General features: G+C 31.8%; 1 protein-coding gene across 5 annotated transcripts in view; it reads right to left on the bottom strand.

Annotated features, from left to right (window-relative positions):
* LOC127732893 (GON-4-like protein) overlaps nt 1-26,986 on the bottom strand; it is a 179,747-nt gene that overhangs the window by 116,483 nt on the left and 36,278 nt on the right. For all 5 annotated transcript variants that reach the window (XR_007996491.1, XR_007996492.1, XR_007996490.1 and 2 more), the window contains exons 20-21: nt 5,890-7,134; nt 2,537-2,651 (exon numbers count right to left, since the gene is read on the bottom strand). Coding sequence is in view for 1 of the 5 variants with exons in the window: in XM_052242069.1 (XP_052098029.1) it covers nt 2,537-2,651; nt 5,890-7,134 (1,360 nt within the window). In the remaining 4 variants the exon portion in view is untranslated. The remainder of the gene's footprint in view (nt 1-2,536; nt 2,652-5,889; nt 7,135-26,986) is intronic.

Genomic DNA, 26,986 nt, shown 5'->3' with positions numbered 1-26,986 from the left:
ATGTTTGTAAACAACAGGTAAGTAGTCTGTTTCAGTCTGTTTACTATATACTGGAATTTAATTGGACAATAAACATTAACTTCATTTCATGTCAATTTTTATTGTCCAATCAAATCCCAGTATATATAAAACAGACTGAAACTCCGCATACTTATTGTTTCCAAACATCCAAGCAAACATAGCAAGCAAGTTGATCAAAGGTTTGCTTTGCATACTATTATACAAGAGCTGTAATGATAATTTGTCTTCACACTTGAAATTAAATACTAACTGTATCTAATGAAATGCTTATGATGAAGGTAGGAATCTTTTAATTAGTCCTGTTGTGGATATTTGGTGGTTGGAGACATATGATATAAATATCAGTCATCTATATTAGCAGTACCATTAATGTTAACTTTTTAATGATTATTAAGTTTATCTTAAAGCAAGAATGAAATAAGCAAAACTATGTAATCATTGTCATTAAACACAATTACAACAAATATTATTCTAAATACAAAGTTATTACATAAATCTCAACAAGTAAGTAATCAACTGACAGTAAATAAAAAACCTTCTCCAAATATTTAATCATGTAACACATCAGTACAAATGACATAATGGAATCTTGATGATGTAATCACATAGGAATCTTTACCAAATATTTACTGAGTATTATTAAAATGTCAAATTAATGACTTTATTTAATCTAAAGTTTGAATAATTACAATTTTCAGCTCAAATATGTCTTCTGTTATTCTTTATGTCTAATAAATGTTTAAATTTTCTACCAGGGAATAAGTTGTAATATCTATATATTCTGCTTCAATACTTTTTTTGCATTTATATTTCACATTATACAAAAACTCATTTCCTCCCACTGCACTTGATCAATCTTTTATAAATTACAATTTCAATATATTATGCATATGCCATTGTATGCTGAAATGTGTCATCTACTTTACTGACTAGGATTAATTTTATGTTGAAAGGCCTTCAGATAGAGGTTTCACTACAAGTATCACATGAACTTAATAATATCAATGATCCATGTAAAATTTGGGCAGCACTTTCCCTAGGAAATGTGCATTTCCATCCCTTATCGTGTAAATCCAAGGCCAAACATGTAGGAATCAAGAAAGCAAATGATAGGTGTGGGGCATGTTCATTTATAAAACATGAAACCATACATACTGCAACTCATGCCTGTGATAGAATATGTAAAAAAATAAAAAGAAGAATGTGTCTGAGGACATGAATGCCCCTTCTCAAGCTTGCTTTTCAAACGAAAATGGGACAGACGGAAAGACAGAAGGAAGGCAGTCAAGGGTAACACTAAATGCCCCCTTCGCCATGCAGCGGGGGCTAAAAATATGAACCTTATCCTTGTCCTCATACCAGTTTCAATTTCTCAATGAACAATGGCCATATCCTTAACAGTTTCTTTTTGACCAGTTAGAGAGGTTGGGAGTAGGAAACGTAAATAGCTTCCCTGGACGCCCCAAACAACTTGTGATACACGTTTACACGAATTTATAACCTCTGAAAGCAATGAAAGTGTCTTCATATTACTTCCCTGTTGAGTTTGTTGTAGATGAAACATAGAACAGATAAAGCAACTCTCTTGATTCTTTTGTAGAAACTCTTACATCATTTTATTAATTTATTCATTTATTTATTCATTTATTTTTTACATTTATTTTCCAGAGTGCAACTGACTTTTTAGAGTCTTCCAACAATACTATACTCTACATTGGAGCACAAGAGATTTGTTAACATCACTAGCTACAGGCACAATGCTTTCGAATGACTTAGCAATGCATCACTCTGACGTTTGCAAACACGGGAGGTTAACATTTATCCAGGCAAACCATTTCTGTTATTCATTGTTATTGATCACAATGTTTATTTTTAAATATGAAAGAATATTGAAAATATGAAAACAGACATTCTGTTTAAATAAAAATAAACTGTTGACACAGAGATATGTCTGGCCTGTTGGCATAAAATTCAGAAAAAGACAATCTGATGGACAGCAACATTGCTAATTAATTAGAAGTAAATGGACCATGAACTAGTGGGCAGGGCCTCGAATTGGTCATTCGAACTGAGATAGACAGACAGTCATGCAACTTTACCAAAAAATTTGTTGTCTATTGTAAGTAGTTCCTATCAAACTAACTTAAGCAGAAAACTTAAAAATTGTTGATGCCAACTACGACGACATCGTCATAGTCACCGGAAAAGCCATCTTTATGTCTTGCTTTCTGCGACTTTTGTCAAGTTGGTACAGTTTTCTTGGTGGATCAAAGATGGCCATACAAACTTAATGATATTTTAGGCCTCAGATATCTGTTTAGTTCATTGTTTTCATTAATGATATTGCAAATTTGTAATATTAAATCTGAAATATATGTACCTGTATACAAATCAACCAACAACTGTTTTTAAACTAAATAAACTAATCAATGAGAAAATAAAACAAGTTATAAGTCTCTTTCTTCACTAAAATCTATTATCTCTCAAAAATACAGAATATTAAAAATGATCTTACATGTGGATCAACTTCCAACAAATCTGGAGCTAGCATGGCTATAGTTGTATCTTTCTTTTTCATTCCTTTCTTTCTGTTTTCTTTATCTTTGGCACACTGTCGCTGGGAAGCAAAACTGTAGCATATGAAGAACATGCATTTATTAATTGAATTACTGTAATAAATCCAGTCCTTCCTACAAATCATAAGCAAAGGTCAATTGATGGCTTTGGTCATATTGGCTTTTAAATAAATATTTCTATCGTTGATTGTTTTTTGCTTTTTACATATTTTATCTATGACAGTTTTCAAGATATAAATAGAAAAAAAAACAATAAAAGATGTCATAAAATGTTCGTGTAAGGGATATAAACCCTATTAGAAGTCAATTGGTAATTTCATTCTTTGGTAGGATTTTTATAGCTGATAATTTTTGGCACTTTGGTAGAACTTCTATTGGGGATAATTTTTTGCTCTTACAATTTCTATACTAATTTTCAGTAGAACAGGCTAAAATTGGTAAAATAGCTGTCATTTAAGGGTTATTACTTCCATTGTAGTTTTGTAGTTTTGTCTTGTTCATTTTTTTACTTAGTTTCTGATTACCAATGATAGTTTTCAAGATAATAGGCAAAATACTAAAATCAGTAAGACTAACTGCCAATAGGAGTATCTGATATTCTGGATATTTATAATCACAGTCAGATTTTCTCAATCCATCATAGTTTTTATTTTTTAAGATAAAAGTTCACTAATTGTATATTCTATTTTTGGCCAAGTTGGTTCATTGACAAAAATCATAAACTTTATACTATATACTGTGGATTCATTTATTTTTGTTGGTCTCAAAAATCATCGTTCGAGGAAAAGTTGCGTTTTCGTGGATGTATAATTCAGAGGTTTTGACAAAGTCTGCTTACAAGCTAATAGAAAATTTGTCATTCGTTAAAACATTGAAATTCATGGTTCATCTGTATCCATCCTAAAATTGGTGTCCAATGATGAATCAACAGTACTTTAAGGTGGTACCAAACACCTTGACTAAAATTAATTTGGCTCGTTTAATTTTCATAAAATTTTGACAAAATATTTAATTTGACCCTTTGACAAAAAAAAAAATTTCAAAAAACTTGAACCACACACTTTATCGGAAAAATTTCATTGATATAGAGCAGTTTGACAAACACTAATTTTTGATTATTGAGAAGCTTAATATTTCCTTAACAATAGAACGTGATTAAAACGTTCAGCTGATTTTTACAGAGTTATCTCCCTGTAGTGTTATGTACCACCTTAAATAATATTCCTGCAAAGTGTGTTTGAAATTAATACAGTGGTTTCTGAGGAGAATATTTCTAATCAGTTAACAACAGGGAAATGAGATCAATGGCGAATGACACCAAGTGATAACAATAGCTTACATTTGAAAGCTCAGTAGAGCTTATGTTTTCTGTATACTGATATTCGTCTATAAATAAATCTTTTGAACTTTAAACTTGAACTTACATGGCCCTGATTAGCCTGACTAACTAAAAATACAAGTCTATCTAGGTCACACTCAATAAAATTCATTCAGGACTCTGTGGAACCCTATGTCTTATATAGATATAAGAAGATGTGGTATGAGTGCCAATGAGACAACTCTCCATCCAAGTCACAATTTGTAAAGGAAAACCATTATAGGTCAAAGTACGGCCTTCAACACGGAGCCTAGACTCACACTGAACAGTAAGCTATAAAGGGCCCCAAAAATGACTAGTGTAAAACCATTCAAACAGGAAAACCAACGGTCTAATCTATATAAAAAACGAGAAACGAGAAACACTTATGAACCATGAACTTATGCCTGCTATTGCTGAAGTCAAAGTGTAATATTGACTGCAAAAAGTAAGTCCATTTATCAGTAATATGGAAACAAAATTAGAGTTCCAACTTTTTTCTTCCTGTCTCTTGTCCAAGTTTCATAAAATTCTATGAAGGTTTGACAAAGTGTAATGTCTAAAAAATTTAGTCACATACTGTATACAAAACTGTATTAAGGTCCATTTATCAGGAAAATACGGAAAAATGAGATCATTATATTCAAAATATTGCATCAGACATTATCTCTTAATCATATAAAAAGCTTTTGGCAAGGTTTATGTAATATTCCATGAAGTTTTGACAAAGTTATAGGTGCTTTAAAAACTTCAACCACAGACTGAACATAAATGTTGATGCTGCTGACAATATTGACAGAATGTATAATCCCTTCCACAATAAAATATTGCAGGCTCGACAAAAAGGATATAGCTGGTTAAAAAAAAATCATTTCATTGATGTATATTCATTTAGATTTTAAGTCATATATTGTGACATGCCTTGATTGTCTTCTTGTGAAACTAACGTATTACTTTGTACAGTATATCCTTAAATGTAGCATGATTTGGTGCTCTTGTATAATTTTAAGATTACACCATTTTTTTTTTTCATTTTTTTGCTTAAAGAAAGAGAACTCTAATTTTGCAATATAAAAAAATCTAAAATCTGGCAGATAACCTAATTTGGTCTAACTTTTAAATTACCCTGGTTTGAAATATAAATGAGATTGCCCCAAGTTTTATATGGTACACAACATGTTTAATGAGTTCATTCTTCCTCGCATAATTGTTCTAAGATTTGGATCTAGACCGTTACATAAAGGTGAATGCAGAGATTGTGCTATTACTCCCTAAATATCAATTAGGCAAACATAATTGAAGTGTTAAACTTCACTTAAAAATTATGTGAATATTTGCTATTTTAATGACATGCTTCAATAAGGAATGATAACGCAATCAGGTTTTGTAATCAAAGCACAGTATGTAAATTTGATGTCATTTTCAACATCTATTGAAGTGATTGAATCTAATAAATAACTTGCTTACGTGACATTTTGCTTCCTACATTTGAAGGATATGTTGTCACATGTATATTAATATGAACATGAATAAAAGGGAGAGTGAATTAAACTTTGAATGTTAAATCAAGGAGATTTATATGCACTTTAAAATCCAGAATTTAATTGCTCTATATAAATGGAAAACTATATGAAACATTCTTGACACAGAATTTCTTACATCATAGACAAACTATTTAAAATCCTTTCTATGCTTGGGGATGAGGAAATAAAACTTAAACCTTATGAGCTGCTTTCATAAACATTAGTTTGATATAATCTATGGTTATACCTTAACTAACTGTAAATCCATCAATAATCTCGTGTATGCATTACATCAAATCAACAATTACCTAATAAATAGACCAGTAGGTAAATGATGTCATTTCTTTTTTTTTAAACAGAAAAGCAATGTAACGAGATTATATGGACACCGTACCCTGCATGATCTACTTACCATATTGTGGAACTAGCGGTCATTAAATCAGCTAAATGATCTTCATCATCTATGACATCATCTTCATTCTGACTGTCATAAAGATTAGCATCCTCAGCCTCACTTTGAGTATCGTCACTTTCAACACTACGATTTGAGCCTGAATTATGTTTTTGCCGATTTGAGAATACCGAAGGACTATTGTAAAGTTGAGCTTCATCTACGTCCATAGTATCAATACAATCTCCCGACATATAATCTGTCTCCATTCCCTCACTTTCACTTGTTACCACTGAAGTAATATCCTCCTCCTCATCTTCGACCTCTCGTATATGAACATGAAGAGGTCGTGTCACCATTCCAAATGGTTTAGGTAATAATGTCTTTGGTCTTTTCAATGCTCTGTTTATTATGCTGTATGCAGCCTTTTTACTTGGTGATATATGGGGTTTGTTTGGTACAAATCCTTTAGGCCGTATGGACATAGCTTTAGTTTGTAATTGTTTCCGTCTAGGACTTGTGAACTTCTTTTTCTCCAGAAATGGTGACACCTTTTTCACAGGCGATGTGAAGGAACTTAATATGATAGGTTTTGGAGCAACAGGTCTATAACGACTAGATGATGAGCTAATCGACAATGGAGAAGATTTGGTTGGTGTTCTCTCTTGTGTATCCTGGCTCAGACATGTATCTTTAATCAGTTCTGGGGAAAGATAATATGGAGCATAAGAAGCCACAATCTCTGCTGCTCTTTTCGTTGGTGTTTTTTTCTGAGGAGTAAATTCATTTTGCACTTCTTCAGAAATTTCATCAATAAGTTTTGTAGGAGAGATAGCTTTGTTTGAACTAGTGATATCTGTGTGTATTACAGAACAGATACTAGATGGCAGAGCAGACGACAGAATTGTTGAATCAATACGCCCTCTAATAGGAGCACCAACTGTTTTATTGACCAAGACAAAGGTTGGTGCAGCACATGTTGCTGGGGTCTGTCCATGCATTATCATGATGGCTCCAGATTTCCTCACTGGCGATGTACTTTCCGATGAAATCAGACCAAAAGATGTAACCATTGAAACAGGGGTAGAACACGATTCTGTTATGTTTGGAGAGCTGTGACATGGGTTACTTCCCCCTTGGTTTGTATTGAAATCTTTTTCTGATACAGTAATAGGACTTCCTTGATGTAGATCCTCGTGTAGTTTAATAAATCCTGGTGAGGTACATCTCTTTCTACCAATATCTTGTAATTGTGTCACTTTTGGGCTATAAAAAAAAAATTAAAAATACAGCATATTCAAAAAATTAAGAGCACTTAACTTGGTTCTCCTAATTCTGAAATTCTATTATATAAAACTTGCTCAAGGAAAGCACTACATTTCTTTCATGTAAAAAACATAAGTACTAAATAATCTATGAACATGATCATAAATATGGCAATCACACTATTTACAATTTTTTTTGGCTTTCAGTTTTTCCCTGATGAAGGTTAATCCAGAAAAAGCAAAGAATCCACCAAATTAGAAGACTATTAGTCCCATTCAATATCTTCTATCTAGAAGACTATTAGTCCCATTCAATATCTTCTATCTAGAAGACTATCAGTCCCATTCAATATCTTCTATCTAGAAGACTATTAGTCCCATTTAATATCTTCTATCTAGAAGACTATTAGTCCCATTCAATATCTTCTATCTAGAAGACTATCAGTCCCATTCAACCATTCAATATCTTCTATCTAGTAGACTATTAGTCCCATTCAATATCTTCTATCTAGAAGACTATCAGTCCCATTCAATATCTTCTATCTAGAAGACTATTAGTCCCATTTAATATCTTCTATCTAGAAGACTATTAGTCCCATTCAATATCTTCTATCTAGAAGACTATCAGTCCCATTCAATATCTTCTATCTAGCAGACTATCAGTCCCATTCAATATCTTCTATCTAGAAGACTATCAGTCCCATTTAATATCTTCTATCTAGAAGACTATCAGTCCCATTTAATATCTTCTATCTAGAAGACTATCAGTCCCATTCAATATCTTCTATCTAGAAGACTATCAGTCCCATTTAATATCTTCTATCTAGTAGACTATTAGTCCCATTCAATATCTTCTATCTAGAAGACTATCAGTCCCATTTAATATCTTCTATCTAGAAGACTATCAGTCCCATTCAACCATTCAATATCTTCTATCTAGAAGACTATTAGTCCCATTTAATATCTTCTATCTAGAAGACTATCAGTCCCATTCAATATCTTCTATCTAGAAGACTATTAGTCCCATTCAATATCTTCTATCTAGAAGACTATTAGTCCCATTTAATATCTTCTATCTAGAAGACTATCAGTCCCATTTAATATCTTCTATCTAGAAGACTATTAGTCCCATTCAATATCTTCTATCTAGAAGACTATTAGTCCCATTCAATATCTTCTATCTAGAAGACTATTAGTCCCATTCAATATCTTCTATCTAGAAGACTATCAGTCCCATTTAATATCTTCTATCTAGAAGACTATCAGTCCCATTCAATATCTTCTATCTAGAAGACTATTAGTCCCATTCAATATCTTCTATCTAGAAGACTATCAGTCCCATTTAATATCTTCTATCTAGAAGACTATCAGTCCCATTCAATATCTTCTATCTAGAAGACTATCAGTCCCATTCAACCATTCAATATCTTCTATCTAGAAGACTATTAGTCCCATTTAATATCTTCTATCTAGAAGACTATTAGTCCCATTCAATATCTTCTATCTAGAAGACTATTAGTCCCATTTAATATCTTCTATCTAGAAGACTATTAGTCCCATTCAATATCTTCTATCTAGAAGACTATCAGTCCCATTTAATATCTTCTATCTAGAAGACTATCAGTCCCATTTAATATCTTCTATCTAGTAGACTATTAGTCCCATTCAATATCTTCTATCTAGAAGACTATTAGTCCCATTCAATATCTTCTATCTAGAAGACTATCAGTCCCATTCAACCATTCAATATCTTCTATCTAGAAGACTATTAGTCCCATTTAATATCTTCTATCTAGAAGACTATCAGTCCCATTCAATATCTTCTATCTAGAAGACTATTAGTCCCATTCAATATCTTCTATCTAGAAGACTATTAGTCCCATTTAATATCTTCTATCTAGTAGACTATTAGTCCCATTCAATATCTTCTATCTAGAAGACTATCAGTCCCATTCAATATCTTCTATCTAGAAGACTATCAGTCCCATTCAATATCTTCTATCTAGAAGACTATCAGTCCCATTCAATATCTTCTATCTAGAAGACTATCAGTCCCATTCAATATCTTCTATCTAGAAGACTATCAGTCCCATTCAATATCTTCTATCTAGAAGACTATTAGTCCCATTCAATATCTTCTATCTAGAAGACTATCAGTCCCATTTAATATCTTCTATCTAGAAGACTATTAGTCCCATTTAATATCTTCTATCTAGAAGACTATTAGTCCCATTTAATATCTTCTATCTAGAAGACTATCAGTCCCATTCAACCATTCAATATCTTCTATCTAGAAGACTATCAGTCCCATTCAATATCTTCTATCTAGAAGACTATTAGTCCCATTCAATATCTTCTATCTAGAAGACTATTAGTCCCATTCAACCATTCAATATCTTCTATCTAGAAGACTATTAGTCCCATTCAATATCTTCTATCTAGAAGACTATTAGTCCCATTCAATATCTTCTATCTAGAAGACTATTAGTCCCATTCAACCATTCAATATCTTCTATCTAGAAGACTATTAGTCCCATTCAATATCTTCTATCTAGAAGACTATCAGTCCCATTCAATATCTTCTATCTAGAAGACTATTAGTCCCATTTAATATCTTCTATCTAGAAGACTATTAGTCCCATTCAATATCTTCTATCTAGAAGACTATCAGTCCCATTTAATATCTTCTATCTAGAAGACTATCAGTCCCATTTAATATCTTCTATCTAGTAGACTATTAGTCCCATTCAATATCTTCTATCTAGAAGACTATTAGTCCCATTCAATATCTTCTATCTAGAAGACTATTAGTCCCATTCAATATCTTCTATCTAGAAGACTATTAATCCCATTCAATATCTTCTATCTAGAAGACTATTAGTCCCATTTAATATCTTCTATCTAGAAGACTATTAGTCCCATTCAATATCTTCTATTTAGAAGACTATCAGTCCCATTCAACCATTCAATATCTTCTATCTAGAAGACTATTAGTCCCATTCAACCATTCAATATCTTCTATCTAGAAGACTATTAGTCCCATTCAATATCTTCTATCTAGAAGACTATTAGTCCCATTTAATATCTTCTATCTAGAAGACTATCAGTCCCATTCAATATCTTCTATCTAGAAGACTATTAGTCCCATTCAATATCTTCTATCTAGAAGACTATCAGTCCCATTCAATATCTTCTATCTAGAAGACTATTAGTCCCATTTAATATCTTCTATCTAGAAGACTATTAGTCCCATTCAATATCTTCTATCTAGAAGACTATCAGTCCCATTTAATATCTTCTATCTAGAAGACTATCAGTCCCATTTAATATCTTCTATCTAGTAGACTATTAGTCCCATTCAATATCTTCTATCTAGAAGACTATTAGTCCCATTCAATATCTTCTATCTAGAAGACTATCAGTCCCATTCAACCATTCAATATCTTCTATCTAGAAGACTATTAGTCCCATTTAATATCTTCTATCTAGAAGACTATCAGTCCCATTCAATATCTTCTATCTAGAAGACTATTAGTCCCATTCAATATCTTCTATCTAGAAGACTATTAGTCCCATTTAATATCTTCTATCTAGTAGACTATTAGTCCCATTCAATATCTTCTATCTAGAAGACTATCAGTCCCATTCAATATCTTCTATCTAGAAGACTATCAGTCCCATTCAATATCTTCTATCTAGAAGACTATCAGTCCCATTCAATATCTTCTATCTAGAAGACTATCAGTCCCATTCAATATCTTCTATCTAGAAGACTATCAGTCCCATTCAATATCTTCTATCTAGAAGACTATTAGTCCCATTCAATATCTTCTATCTAGAAGACTATCAGTCCCATTTAATATCTTCTATCTAGAAGACTATTAGTCCCATTTAATATCTTCTATCTAGAAGACTATTAGTCCCATTTAATATCTTCTATCTAGAAGACTATCAGTCCCATTCAACCATTCAATATCTTCTATCTAGAAGACTATCAGTCCCATTCAATATCTTCTATCTAGAAGACTATTAGTCCCATTCAATATCTTCTATCTAGAAGACTATTAGTCCCATTCAACCATTCAATATCTTCTATCTAGAAGACTATTAGTCCCATTCAATATCTTCTATCTAGAAGACTATTAGTCCCATTCAATATCTTCTATCTAGAAGACTATTAGTCCCATTCAACCATTCAATATCTTCTATCTAGAAGACTATTAGTCCCATTCAATATCTTCTATCTAGAAGACTATCAGTCCCATTCAATATCTTCTATCTAGAAGACTATTAGTCCCATTTAATATCTTCTATCTAGAAGACTATTAGTCCCATTCAATATCTTCTATCTAGAAGACTATCAGTCCCATTTAATATCTTCTATCTAGAAGACTATCAGTCCCATTTAATATCTTCTATCTAGTAGACTATTAGTCCCATTCAATATCTTCTATCTAGAAGACTATTAGTCCCATTCAATATCTTCTATCTAGAAGACTATTAGTCCCATTCAATATCTTCTATCTAGAAGACTATTAATCCCATTCAATATCTTCTATCTAGAAGACTATTAGTCCCATTTAATATCTTCTATCTAGAAGACTATTAGTCCCATTCAATATCTTCTATTTAGAAGACTATCAGTCCCATTCAACCATTCAATATCTTCTATCTAGAAGACTATTAGTCCCATTCAATATCTTCTATCTAGAAGACTATTAGTCCCATTCAATATCTTCTATCTAGAAGACTATTAGTCCCATTCAATATCTTCTATCTAGAAGACTATCAGTCCCATTCAATATCTTCTATCTAGAAGACTATCAGTCCCATTCAATATCTTCTATCTAGAAGACTATTAGTCCCATTCAATATCTTCTATCTAGAAGACTATCAGTCCCATTCAATATCTTCTATCTAGAAGACTATCAGTCCCATTCAATATCTTCTATCTAGAAGACTATCAGTCCCATTCAATATCTTCTATCTAGAAGACTATTAGTCCCATTTAATATCTTCTATCTAGAAGACTATCAGTCCCATTCAATATCTTCTATCTAGAAGACTATCAGTCCCATTCAATATCTTCTATCTAGAAGACTATCAGTCCCATTTAATATCTTCTATCTAGAAGACTATCAGTCCCATTTAATATCTTCTATCTAGAAGACTATTAGTCCCATTCAATATCTTCTATCTAGTAGACTATTAGTCCCATTTAATATCTTCTATCTAGAAGACTATTAGTCCCATTTAATATCTTCTATCTAGAAGACTATTAGTCCCATTCAATATCTTCTATCTAGAAGACTATCAGTCCCATTCAACCATTCAATATCTTCTATCTAGAAGACTATTAGTCCCATTCAATATCTTCTATCTAGAAGACTATTAGTCCCATTCAATATCTTCTATCTAGAAGACTATTAGTCCCATTTAATATCTTCTATCTAGAAGACTATCAGTCCCATTTAATATCTTCTATCTAGAAGACTATTAGTCCCATTTAATATCTTCTATCTAGAAGACTATTAGTCCCATTCAATATCTTCTATCTAGAAGACTATCAGTCCCATTCAACCATTCAATATCTTCTATCTAGAAGACTATTAGTCCCATTCAATATCTTCTATCTAGAAGACTATTAGTCCCATTCAATATCTTCTATCTAGAAGACTATCAGTCCCATTCAATATCTTCTATCTAGAAGACTATTAGTCCCATTCAATATCTTCTATCTAGAAGACTATTAGTCCCATTTAATATCTTCTATCTAGAAGACTATCAGTCCCATTCAATATCTTCTATCTAGAAGACTATTAGTCCCATTCAATATCTTCTATCTAGAAGACTATTAGTCCCATTCAATATCTTCTATCTAGAAGACTATTAGTCCCATTCAATATCTTCTATCTAGAAGACTATTAGTCCCATTCAATATCTTCTATCTAGAAGACTATTAGTCCCATTCAATATCTTCTATCTAGAAGACTATTAGTCCCATTCAATATCTTCTATCTAGAAGACTATTAGTCCCCTTCTATCTAGAAGACTATCAGTCCCATTTAATATCTTCTATCTAGAAGACTATCAGTCCCATTTAATATCTTCTATCTAGAAGACTATTAGTCCCATTCAATATCTTCTATCTAGAAGACTATCAGTCCCATTTAATATCTTCTATCTAGAAGACTATCAGTCCCATTTAATATCTTCTATCTAGAAGACTATTAGTCCCATTCAATATCTTCTATCTAGAAGACTATCAGTCCCATTCAACCATTCAATATCTTCTATCTAGAAGACTATTAGTCCCATTCAATATCTTCTATCTAGAAGACTATTAGTCCCATTTAATATCTTCTATCTAGAAGACTATCAGTCCCATTTAATATCTTCTATCTAGAAGACTATTAGTCCCATTCAATATCTTCTATCTAGAAGACTATTAGTCCCATTTAATATCTTCTATCTAGAAGACTATCAGTCCCATTCAATATCTTCTATCTAGAAGACTATTAGTCCCATTCAATATCTTCTATCTAGAAGACTATCAGTCCCATTTAATATCTTCTATCTAGAAGACTATCAGTCCCATTTAATATCTTCTATCTAGAAGACTATTAGTCCCATTCAATATCTTCTATCTAGAAGACTATCAGTCCCATTTAATATCTTCTATCTAGAAGACTATCAGTCCCATTTAATATCTTCTATCTAGAAGACTATTAGTCCCATTCAATATCTTCTATCTAGAAGACTATCAGTCCCATTCAACCATTCAATATCTTCTATCTAGAAGACTATTAGTCCCATTCAATATCTTCTATCTAGAAGACTATCAGTCCCATTCAACCATTCAATATCTTCTATCTAGAAGACTATTAGTCCCATTCAATATCTTCTATCTAGAAGACTATCAGTCCCATTCAACCATTCAATATCTTCTATCTAGAAGACTATTAGTCCCATTTAATATCTTCTATCTAGAAGACTATCAGTCCCATTCAATATCTTCTATCTAGAAGACTATTAGTCCCATTCAATATCTTCTATCTAGAAGACTATTAGTCCCATTCAATATCTTCTATCTAGAAGACTATTAGTCCCATTCAATATCTTCTATCTAGTAGACTATTAGTCCCATTCAATATCTTCTATCTAGAAGACTATTAGTCCCATTTAATATCTTCTATCTAGAAGACTATCAGTCCCATTTAATATCTTCTATCTAGAAGACTATTAGTCCCATTCAATATCTTCTATCTAGAAGACTATTAGTCCCATTTAATATCTTCTATCTAGAAGACTATCAGTCCCATTCAATATCTTCTATCTAGAAGACTATTAGTCCCATTCAATATCTTCTATCTAGAAGACTATCAGTCCCATTTAATATCTTCTATCTAGAAGACTATCAGTCCCATTCAATATCTTCTATCTAGAAGACTATTAGTCCCATTCAATATCTTCTATCTAGTAGACTATCAGTCCCATTTAATATCTTCTATCTAGAAGACTATTAGTCCCATTCAATATCTTCTATCTAGAAGACTATCAGTCCCATTCAACCATTCAATATCTTCTATCTAGAAGACTATTAGTCCCATTCAATATCTTCTATCTAGTAGACTATTAGTCCCATTCAATATCTTCTATCTAGAAGACTATTAGTCCCATTTAATATCTTCTATCTAGAAGACTATCAGTCCCATTCAACCATTCAATATCTTCTATCTAGAAGACTATTAGTCCCATTCAATATCTTCTATCTACAAGACTATTAGTCCCATTTAATATCTTCTATCTAGAAGACTATTAGTCCCATTTAATATCTTCTATCTAGAAGACTATCAGTCCCATTCAACCATTCAATATCTTCTATCTAGAAGACTATTAGTCCCATTCAATATCTTCTATCTAGAAGACTATTAGTCCCATTCAATATCTTCTATCTAGAAGACTATTAGTCCCATTTAATATCTTCTATCTAGAAGACTATCAGTCCCATTTAATATCTTCTATCTAGAAGACTATTAGTCCCATTTAATATCTTCTATCTAGAAGACTATTAGTCCCATTCAATATCTTCTATCTAGAAGACTATCAGTCCCATTCAACCATTCAATATCTTCTATCTAGAAGACTATTAGTCCCATTCAATATCTTCTATCTAGAAGACTATTAGTCCCATTCAATATCTTCTATCTAGAAGACTATCAGTCCCATTCAATATCTTCTATCTAGAAGACTATTAGTCCCATTCAATATCTTCTATCTAGAAGACTATTAGTCCCATTTAATATCTTCTATCTAGAAGACTATCAGTCCCATTCAATATCTTCTATCTAGAAGACTATTAGTCCCATTCAATATCTTCTATCTAGAAGACTATTAGTCCCATTCAATATCTTCTATCTAGAAGACTATTAGTCCCATTCAATATCTTCTATCTAGAAGACTATTAGTCCCATTCAATATCTTCTATCTAGAAGACTATTAGTCCCATTCAATATCTTCTATCTAGAAGACTATTAGTCCCATTCAATATCTTCTATCTAGAAGACTATTAGTCCCCTTCTATCTAGAAGACTATCAGTCCCATTTAATATCTTCTATCTAGAAGACTATCAGTCCCATTTAATATCTTCTATCTAGAAGACTATTAGTCCCATTCAATATCTTCTATCTAGAAGACTATCAGTCCCATTTAATATCTTCTATCTAGAAGACTATCAGTCCCATTTAATATCTTCTATCTAGAAGACTATTAGTCCCATTCAATATCTTCTATCTAGAAGACTATCAGTCCCATTCAACCATTCAATATCTTCTATCTAGAAGACTATTAGTCCCATTCAATATCTTCTATCTAGAAGACTATTAGTCCCATTTAATATCTTCTATCTAGAAGACTATCAGTCCCATTTAATATCTTCTATCTAGAAGACTATTAGTCCCATTCAATATCTTCTATCTAGAAGACTATTAGTCCCATTTAATATCTTCTATCTAGAAGACTATCAGTCCCATTCAATATCTTCTATCTAGAAGACTATTAGTCCCATTCAATATCTTCTATCTAGAAGACTATCAGTCCCATTTAATATCTTCTATCTAGAAGACTATCAGTCCCATTTAATATCTTCTATCTAGAAGACTATTAGTCCCATTCAATATCTTCTATCTAGAAGACTATCAGTCCCATTTAATATCTTCTATCTAGAAGACTATCAGTCCCATTTAATATCTTCTATCTAGAAGACTATTAGTCCCATTCAATATCTTCTATCTAGAAGACTATCAGTCCCATTCAACCATTCAATATCTTCTATCTAGAAGACTATTAGTCCCATTCAATATCTTCTATCTAGAAGACTATCAGTCCCATTCAACCATTCAATATCTTCTATCTAGAAGACTATTAGTCCCATTCAATATCTTCTATCTAGAAGACTATCAGTCCCATTCAACCATTCAATATCTTCTATCTAGAAGACTATTAGTCCCATTTAATATCTTCTATCTAGAAGACTATCAGTCCCATTCAATATCTTCTATCTAGAAGACTATTAGTCCCATTCAATATCTTCTATCTAGAAGACTATTAGTCCCATTCAATATCTTCTATCTAGAAGACTATTAGTCCCATTCAATATCTTCTATCTAGTAGACTATTAGTCCCATTCAATATCTTCTATCTAGAAGACTATTAGTCCCATTTAATATCTTCTATCTAGAAGACTATCAGTCCCATTTAATATCTTCTATCTAGAAGACTATTAGTCCCATTCAATATCTTCTATCTAGAAGACTATTAGTCCCATTTAATATCTTCTATCTAGAAGACTATCAGTCCCATTCAATATCTTCTATCTAGAAGACTATTAGTCCCATTCAATATCTTCTATCTAGAAGACTATCAGTCCCATTTAATATCTTCTATCTAGAAGACTATCAGTCCCATTCAATATCTTCTATCTAGAAGACTATTAGTCCCATTCAATATCTTCTATCTAGTAGACTATCAGTCCCATTTAATATCTTCTATCTAGAAGACTATTAGTCCCATTCAATATCTTCTATCTAGAAGACTATCAGTCCCATTCAACCATTCAATATCTTCTATCTAGAAGACTATTAGTCCCATTCAATATCTTCTATCTAGTAGACTATTAGTCCCATTCAATATCTTCTATCTAGAAGACTATTAGTCCCATTTAATATCTTCTATCTAGAAGACTATCAGTCCCATTCAACCATTCAATATCTTCTATCTAGAAGACTATTAGTCCCATTCAATATCTTCTATCTACAAGACTATTAGTCCCATTTAATATCTTCTATCTAGAAGACTATTAGTCCCATTTAATATCTTCTATCTAGAAGACTATCAGTCCCATTCAACCATTCAATATCTTCTATCTAGAAGACTATCAGTCCCATTCAATATCTTCTATCTAGTAGACTATCAGTCCCATTTAATATCTTCTATCTAGAAGACTATTAGTCCCATTTAATATCTTCTATCTAGAAGACTATTAGTCCCATTCAATATCTTCTATCTAGAAGACTATTAGTCCCATTTAATATCTTCTATCTAGAAGACTATTAGTCCCATTCAATATCTTCTATCTAGAAGACTATTAGTCCCATTCAATATCTTCTATCTAGAAGACTATTAGTCCCATTCAACCATTCAATATCTTCTATCTAGAAGACTATCAGTCCCATTCAATATCTTCTATCTAGAAGACTATTAGTCCCATTTAATATCTTCTATCTAGAAGACTATTAGTCCCATTCAATATCTTCTATCTAGAAGACTATTAGTCCCATTCAATATCTTCTATCTAGAAGACTATTAGTCCCATTTAATATCTTCTATCTAGAAGACTATTAGTCCCATTTAATATCTTCTATCTAGAAGACTATTAGTCCCATTCAATATCTTCTATCTAGAAGACTATCAGTCCCATTCAACCATTCAATATCTTCTATCTAGAAGACTATTAGTCCCATTCAATATCTTCTATCTAGAAGACTATTAGTCCCATTTAATATCTTCTATCTAGTAGACTATTAGTCCCATTCAATATCTTCTATCTAGAAGACTATTAGTCCCATTTAATATCTTCTATCTAGAAGACTATCAGTCCCATTCAACCATTCAATATCTTCTATCTAGAAGACTATTAGTCCCATTCAATATCTTCTATCTAGAAGACTATTAGTCCCATTTAATATCTTCTATCTAGAAGACTATTAGTCCCATTCAATATCTTCTATCTAGAAGACTATTAGTCCCATTCAATATCTTCTATCTAGAAGACTATTAGTCCCATTTAATATCTTCTATCTAGTAGACTATTAGTCCCATTCAATATCTTCTATCTAGAAGACTATTAGTCCCATTTAATATCTTCTATCTAGAAGACTATCAGTCCCATTTAATATCTTCTATCTAGTAGACTATTAGTCCCATTCAATATCTTCTATCTAGAAGACTATCAGTCCCATTTAATATCTTCTATCTAGTAGACTATTAGTCCCATTCAATATCTTCTATCTAGAAGACTATTAGTCCCATTCAATATCTTCTATCTAGAAGACTATCAGTCCCATTTAATATCTTCTATCTAGAAGACTATTAGTCCCATTTAATATCTTCTATCTAGAAGACTATCAGTCCCATTCAATATCTTCTATCTAGAAGACTATTAGTCCCATTCAATATCTTCTATCTAGAAGACTATTAGTCCCATTCAATATCTTCTATCTAGAAGACTATTAGTCCCATTCAATATCTTCTATCTAGAAGACTATTAGTCCCATTCAATATCTTCTATCTAGAAGACTATTAGTCCCATTCAATATCTTCTATCTAGTAGACTATTAGTCCCATTTAATATCTTCTATCTAGAAGACTATTAGTCCCATTTAATATCTTCTATCTAGAAGACTATTAGTCCCATTCAATATCTTCTATCTAGAAGACTATCAGTCCCATTCAACCATTCAATATCTTCTATCTAGAAGACTATTAGTCCCATTCAATATCTTCTATCTAGAAGACTATTAGTCCCATTCAATATCTTCTATCTAGAAGACTATTAGTCCCATTTAATATCTTCTATCTAGAAGACTATCAGTCCCATTTAATATCTTCTATCTAGAAGACTATTAGTCCCATTTAATATCTTCTATCTAGAAGACTATTAGTCCCATTCAATATCTTCTATCTAGAAGACTATCAGTCCCATTCAACCATTCAATATCTTCTATCTAGAAGACTATTAGTCCCATTCAATATCTTCTATCTAGAAGACTATTAGTCCCATTCAATATCTTCTATCTAGAAGACTATCAGTCCCATTCAATATCTTCTATCTAGAAGACTATTAGTCCCATTCAATATCTTCTATCTAGAAGACTATTAGTCCCATTTAATATCTTCTATCTAGAAGACTATCAGTCCCATTCAATATCTTCTATCTAGAAGACTATTAGTCCCATTCAATATCTTCTATCTAGAAGACTATTAGTCCCATTCAATATCTTCTATCTAGAAGACTATTAGTCCCATTTAATATCTTCTATCTAGAAGACTATTAGTCCCATTCAATATCTTCTATCTAGAAGACTATTAGTCCCATTCAATATCTTCTATCTAGAAGACTATTAGTCCCATTTAATATCTTCTATCTAGAAGACTATTAGTCCCATTTAATATCTTCTATCTAGAAGACTATCAGTCCCATTTAATATCTTCTATCTAGAAGACTATCAGTCCCATTTAATATCTTCTATCTAGAAGACTATTAGTCCCATTCAATATCTTCTATCTAGAAGACTATCAGTCCCATTTAATATCTTCTATCTAGAAGACTATCAGTCCCATTTAATATCTTCTATCTAGAAGACTATTAGTCCCATTCAATATCTTCTATCTAGAAGACTATCAGTCCCATTCAACCATTCAATATCTTCTATCTAGAAGACTATTAGTCCCATTCAATATCTTCTATCTAGAAGACTATCAGTCCCATTCAACCATTCAATATCTTCTATCTAGAAGACTATTAGTCCCATTCAATATCTTCTATCTAGAAGACTATTAGTCCCATTCAATATCTTCTATCTAGAAGACTATTAGTCCCATTCAATATCTTCTATCTAGAAGACTATTAGTCCCATTCAATATCTTCTATCTAGTAGACTATTAGTCCCATTCAATATCTTCTATCTAGAAGACTATTAGTCCCATTTAATATCTTCTATCTAGAAGACTATCAGTCCCATTTAATATCTTCTATCTAGAAGACTATTAGTCCCATTCAATATCTTCTATCTAGAAGACTATTAGTCCCATTTAATATCTTCTATCTAGAAGACTATCAGTCCCATTCAATATCTTCTATCTAGAAGACTATTAGTCCCATTCAATATCTTCTATCTAGAAGACTATCAGTCCCATTTAATATCTTCTATCTAGAAGACTATTAGTCCCATTCAATATCTTCTATCTAGAAGACTATCAGTCCCATTCAATATCTTCTATCTAGTAGACTATCAGTCCCATTTAATATCTTCTATCTAGAAGACTATTAGTCCCATTTAATATCTTCTATCTAGAAGACTATTAGTCCCATTCAATATCTTCTATCTAGAAGACTATTAGTCCCATTCAATATCTTCTATCTAGAAGACTATTAGTCCCATTCAATATCTTCTATCTAGAAGACTATTAGTCCCATTTAATATCTTCTATCTAGAAGACTATCAGTCCCATTCAACCATTCAATATCTTCTATCTAGAAGACTATTAGTCCCATTCAATATCTTCTATCTACAAGACTATTAGTCCCATTTAATATCTTCTATCTAGAAGACTATCAGTCCCATTTAATATCTTCTATCTAGAAGACTATTAGTCCCATTCAATATCTTCTATCTAGAAGACTATTAGTCCCATTCAACCATTCAATATCTTCTATCTAGAAGACTATTAGTCCCATTCAATATCTTCTATCTAGTAGACTATTAGTCCCATTCAATATCTTCTATCTAGAAGACTATCAGTCCCATTTAATATCTTCTATCTAGAAGACTATCAGTCCCATTCAACCATTCAATATCTTCTATCTAGAAGACTATTAGTCCCATTCAATATCTTCTATCTAGAAGACTATTAGTCCCATTCAATATCTTCTATCTAGAAGACTATTAGTCCCATTCAACCATTCAATATCTTCTATCTAGAAGACTATTAGTCCCATTCAATATCTTCTATCTAGTAGACTATTAGTCCCATTCAATATCTTCTATCTAGAAGACTATTAGTCCCATTCAATATCTTCTATCTAGAAGACTATTAGTCCCATTCAATATCTTCTATCTAGAAGACTATCAGTCCCATTCAACCATTCAATATCTTCTATCTAGAAGACTATTAGTCCCATTCAATATCTTCTATCTAGTAGACTATTAGTCCCATTCAATATCTTCTATCTAGAAGACTATTAGTCCCATTTAATATCTTCTATCTAGAAGACTATCAGTCCCATTCAACCATTCAATATCTTCTATCTAGAAGACTATTAGTCCCATTCAATATCTTCTATCTACAAGACTATTAGTCCCATTTAATATCTTCTATCTAGAAGACTATTAGTCCCATTTAATATCTTCTATCTAGAAGACTATTAGTCCCATTCAATATCTTCTATCTAGAAGACTATTAGTCCCATTTAATATCTTCTATCTAGAAGACTATTAGTCCCATTCAATATCTTCTATCTAGAAGACTATTAGTCCCATTCAATATCTTCTATCTAGAAGACTATTAGTCCCATTTAATATCTTCTATCTAGAAGACTATTAGTCCCATTTAATATCTTCTATCTAGAAGACTATTAGTCCCATTCAATATCTTCTATCTAGAAGACTATCAGTCCCATTCAACCATTCAATATCTTCTATCTAGAAGACTATCAGTCCCATTCAATATCTTCTATCTAGTAGACTATCAGTCCCATTTAATATCTTCTATCTAGAAGACTATTAGTCCCATTTAATATCTTCTATCTAGAAGACTATTAGTCCCATTTAATATCTTCTATCTAGAAGACTATTAGTCCCATTCAATATCTTCTATCTAGAAGACTATTAGTCCCATTCAATATCTTCTATCTAGAAGACTATTAGTCCCATTCAACCATTCAATATCTTCTATCTAGAAGACTATCAGTCCCATTCAATATCTTCTATCTAGAAGACTATTAGTCCCATTTAATATCTTCTATCTAGAAGACTATTAGTCCCATTCAATATCTTCTATCTAGAAGACTATTAGTCCCATTCAATATCTTCTATCTAGAAGACTATTAGTCCCATTTAATATCTTCTATCTAGAAGACTATTAGTCCCATTTAATATCTTCTATCTAGAAGACTATTAGTCCCATTCAATATCTTCTATCTAGAAGACTATCAGTCCCATTCAACCATTCAATATCTTCTATCTAGAAGACTATTAGTCCCATTCAATATCTTCTATCTAGAAGACTATTAGTCCCATTTAATATCTTCTATCTAGAAGACTATTAGTCCCATTCAATATCTTCTATCTAGTAGACTATTAGTCCCATTCAATATCTTCTATCTAGAAGACTATTAGTCCCATTCAATATCTTCTATCTAGAAGACTATCAGTCCCATTCAATATCTTCTATCTAGTAGACTATTAGTCCCATTCAATATCTTCTATCTAGAAGACTATTAGTCCCATTTAATATCTTCTATCTAGAAGACTATCAGTCCCATTCAACCATTCAATATCTTCTATCTAGAAGACTATTAGTCCCATTCAATATCTTCTATCTAGAAGACTATTAGTCCCATTTAATATCTTCTATCTAGAAGACTATTAGTCCCATTCAATATCTTCTATCTAGAAGACTATTAGTCCCATTCAATATCTTCTATCTAGAAGACTATTAGTCCCATTTAATATCTTCTATCTAGAAGACTATTAGTCCCATTCAATATCTTCTATCTAGAAGACTATTAGTCCCATTCAATATCTTCTATCTAGAAGACTATTAGTCCCATTTAATATCTTCTATCTAGAAGACTATTAGTCCCATTCAATATCTTCTATCTAGAAGACTATTAGTCCCATTCAATATCTTCTATCTAGAAGACTATTAGTCCCTTTTAATATCTTCTATCTAGAAGACTATCAGTCCCATTCAATATCTTCTATCTAGAAGACTATTAGTCCCATTCAATATCTTCTATCTAGAAGACTATCAGTCCCATTCAATATCTTCTATCTAGAAGACTATTAGTCCCATTTAATATCTTCTATCTAGAAGACTATTAGTCCCATTCAATATCTTCTATCTAGAAGACTATCAGTCCCATTTAATATCTTCTATCTAGTAGACTATTAGTCCCATTCAATATCTTCTATCTAGAAGACTATCAGTCCCATTTAATATCTTCTATCTAGTAGACTATTAGTCCCATTCAATATCTTCTATCTAGAAGACTATCAGTCCCATTTAATATCTTCTATCTAGTAGACTATTAGTCCCATTCAATATCTTCTATCTAGAAGACTATTAGTCCCATTCAATATCTTCTATCTAGAAGACTATCAGTCCCATTTAATATCTTCTATCTAGAAGACTATTAGTCCCATTTAATATCTTCTATCTAGAAGACTATCAGTCCCATTCAATATCTTCTATCTAGAAGACTATTAGTCCCATTCAATATCTTCTATCTAGAAGACTATTAGTCCCATTCAATATCTTCTATCTAGAAGACTATCAGTCCCATTCAATATCTTCTATCTAGAAGACTATTAGTCCCATTCAATATCTTCTATCTAGAAGACTATCAGTCCCATTCAATATCTTCTATCTAGAAGACTATTAGTCCCATTTAATATCTTCTATCTAGTAGACTATTAGTCCCATTCAATATCTTCTATCTAGAAGACTATTAGTCCCATTCAATATCTTCTATCTAGTAGACTATTAGTCCCATTCAATATCTTCTATCTAGAAGACTATTAGTCCCATTCAATATCTTCTATCTAGAAGACTATTAGTCCCATTCAATATCTTCTATCTAGAAGACTATCAGTCCCATTTAATATCTTCTATCTAGAAGACTATTAGTCCCATTCAATATCTTCTATCTAGAAGACTATCAGTCCCATTCAACCATTCAATATCTTCTATCTAGAAGACTATTAGTCCCATTCAATATCTTCTATCTTCTATCTAGAAGACTATCAGTCCCATTCAATATCTTCTATCTAGAAGACTATTAGTCCCATTTAATATCTTCTATCTAGAAGACTATTAGTCCCATTCAATATCTTCTATCTAGAAGACTATCAGTCCCATTCAACCATTCAATATCTTCTATCTAGAAGACTATTAGTCCCATTCAATATCTTCTATCTAGAAGACTATTAGTCCCATTCAATATCTTCTATCTAGAAGACTATTAGTCCCATTTAATATCTTCTATCTAGAAGACTATTAGTCCCATTCAATATCTTCTATCTAGAAGACTATTAGTCCCATTCAATATCTTCTATCTAGTAGACTATTAGTCCCATTCAATATCTTCTATCTAGTAGACTATTAGTCCCATTCAATATCTTCTATCTAGAAGACTATTAGTCCCATTCAATATCTTCTATCTAGAAGACTATTAGTCCCATTCAATATCTTCTATCTAGAAGACTATCAGTCCCATTCAACCATTCAATATCTTCTATCTAGAAGACTATTAGTCCCATTCAATATCTTCTATCTAGAAGACTATTAGTCCCATTCAATATCTTCTATCTAGAAGACTATTAGTCCCATTTAATATCTTCTATCTAGAAGACTATCAGTCCCATTTAATATCTTCTATCTAGAAGACTATTAGTCCCATTCAATATCTTCTATCTAGTAGACTATTTGTCCCATTCAATATCTTCTATCTAGAAGACTATTAGTCCCATTTAATATCTTCTATCTAGAAGACTATTAGTCCCATTTAATATCTTCTATCTAGAAGACTATTAGTCCCATTCAATATCTTCTATCTAGAAGACTATTAGTCCCATTTAATATCTTCTATCTAGAAGACTATCAGTCCCATTTAATATCTTCTATCTAGAAGACTATCAGTCCCATTCAATATCTTCTATCTAGAAGACTATTAGTCCCATTCAATATCTTCTATCTAGAAGACTATTAGTCCCATACAATATCTTCTATCTAGAAGACTATTAGTCCCATTTAATATCTTCTATCTAGAAGACTATCAGTCCCATTCAATATCTTCTATCTAGAAGACTATTAGTCCCATTTAATATCTTCTATCTAGAAGACTATCAGTCCCATTCAACCATTCAATATCTTCTATCTAGAAGACTATTAGTCCCATTCAATATCTTCTATCTAGAAGACTATTAGTCCCATTTAATATCTTCTATCTAGAAGACTATCAGTCCCATTTAATATCTTCTATCTAGAAGACTATCAGTCCCATTCAATATCTTCTATCTAGAAGACTATTAGTCCCATTCAATATCTTCTATCTAGAAGACTATTAGTCCCATACAATATCTTCTATCTAGAAGACTATTAGTCCCATTTAATATCTTCTATCTAGAAGACTATCAGTCCCATTCAATATCTTCTATCTAGAAGACTATTAGTCCCATTTAATATCTTCTATCTAGAAGACTATCAGTCCCATTCAACCATTCAATATCTTCTATCTAGAAGACTATTAGTCCCATTCAATATCTTCTATCTAGAAGACTATTAGTCCCATTCAATATCTTCTATCTAGAAGACTATCAGTCCCATTCAATATCTTCTATCTAGAAGACTATCAGTCCCATTTAATATCTTCTATCTAGAAGACTATTAGTCCCATTCAATATCTTCTATCTAGAAGACTATTAGTCCCATTCAATATCTTCTATCTAGAAGACTATTAGTCCCATTCAATATCTTCTATCTAGAAGACTATCAGTCCCATTCAACCATTCAATATCTTCTATCTAGAAGACTATTAGTCCCATTCAATATCTTCTATCTAGAAGACTATTAGTCCCATTCAATATCTTCTATCTAGAAGACTATCAGTCCCATTCAATATCTTCTATCTAGAAGACTATTAGTCCCATTCAATATCTTCTATCTAGAAGACTATTACTCCCATTCAATATCTTCTATCTAGAAGACTATTAGTCCCATTCAATATCTTCTATCTAGAAGACTATCAGTCCCATTCAATATCTTCTATCTAGAAGACTATCAGTCCCATTCAATATCTTCTATCTAGAAGACTATCAGTCCCATTCAATATCTTCTATCTAGAAGACTATTAGTCCCATTCAATATCTTCTATCTAGAAGACTATCAGTCCCATTCAATATCTTCTATCTAGAAGACTATTAGTCCCATTCAATATCTTCTATCTAGAAGACTATCAGTCCCATTCAACCATTCAATATCTTCTATCTAGAAGACTATTAGTCCCATTCAATATCTTCTATCTAGAAGACTATTAGTCCCATTCAATATCTTCTATCTAGTAGACTATTAGTCCCATTCAATATCTTCTATCTAGAAGACTATTAGTCCCATTCAATATCTTCTATCTAGAAGACTATCAGTCCCATTTAATATCTTCTATCTAGAAGACTATTAGTCCCATTCAATATCTTCTATCTAGAAGACTATCAGTCCCATTCAATATCTTCTATCTAGTAGACTATTAGTCCCATTCAATATCTTCTATCTAGAAGACTATTAGTCCCATTCA

This window comes from Mytilus californianus, unplaced genomic scaffold (assembly GCF_021869535.1).
Source record: "Mytilus californianus isolate M0D057914Y unplaced genomic scaffold, xbMytCali1.0.p SCAF_3, whole genome shotgun sequence".
Lineage (NCBI taxonomy): Eukaryota > Metazoa > Mollusca > Bivalvia > Mytilida > Mytilidae > Mytilus > Mytilus californianus.
This window is presented reverse-complemented; position numbering and strand designations above follow the sequence as displayed.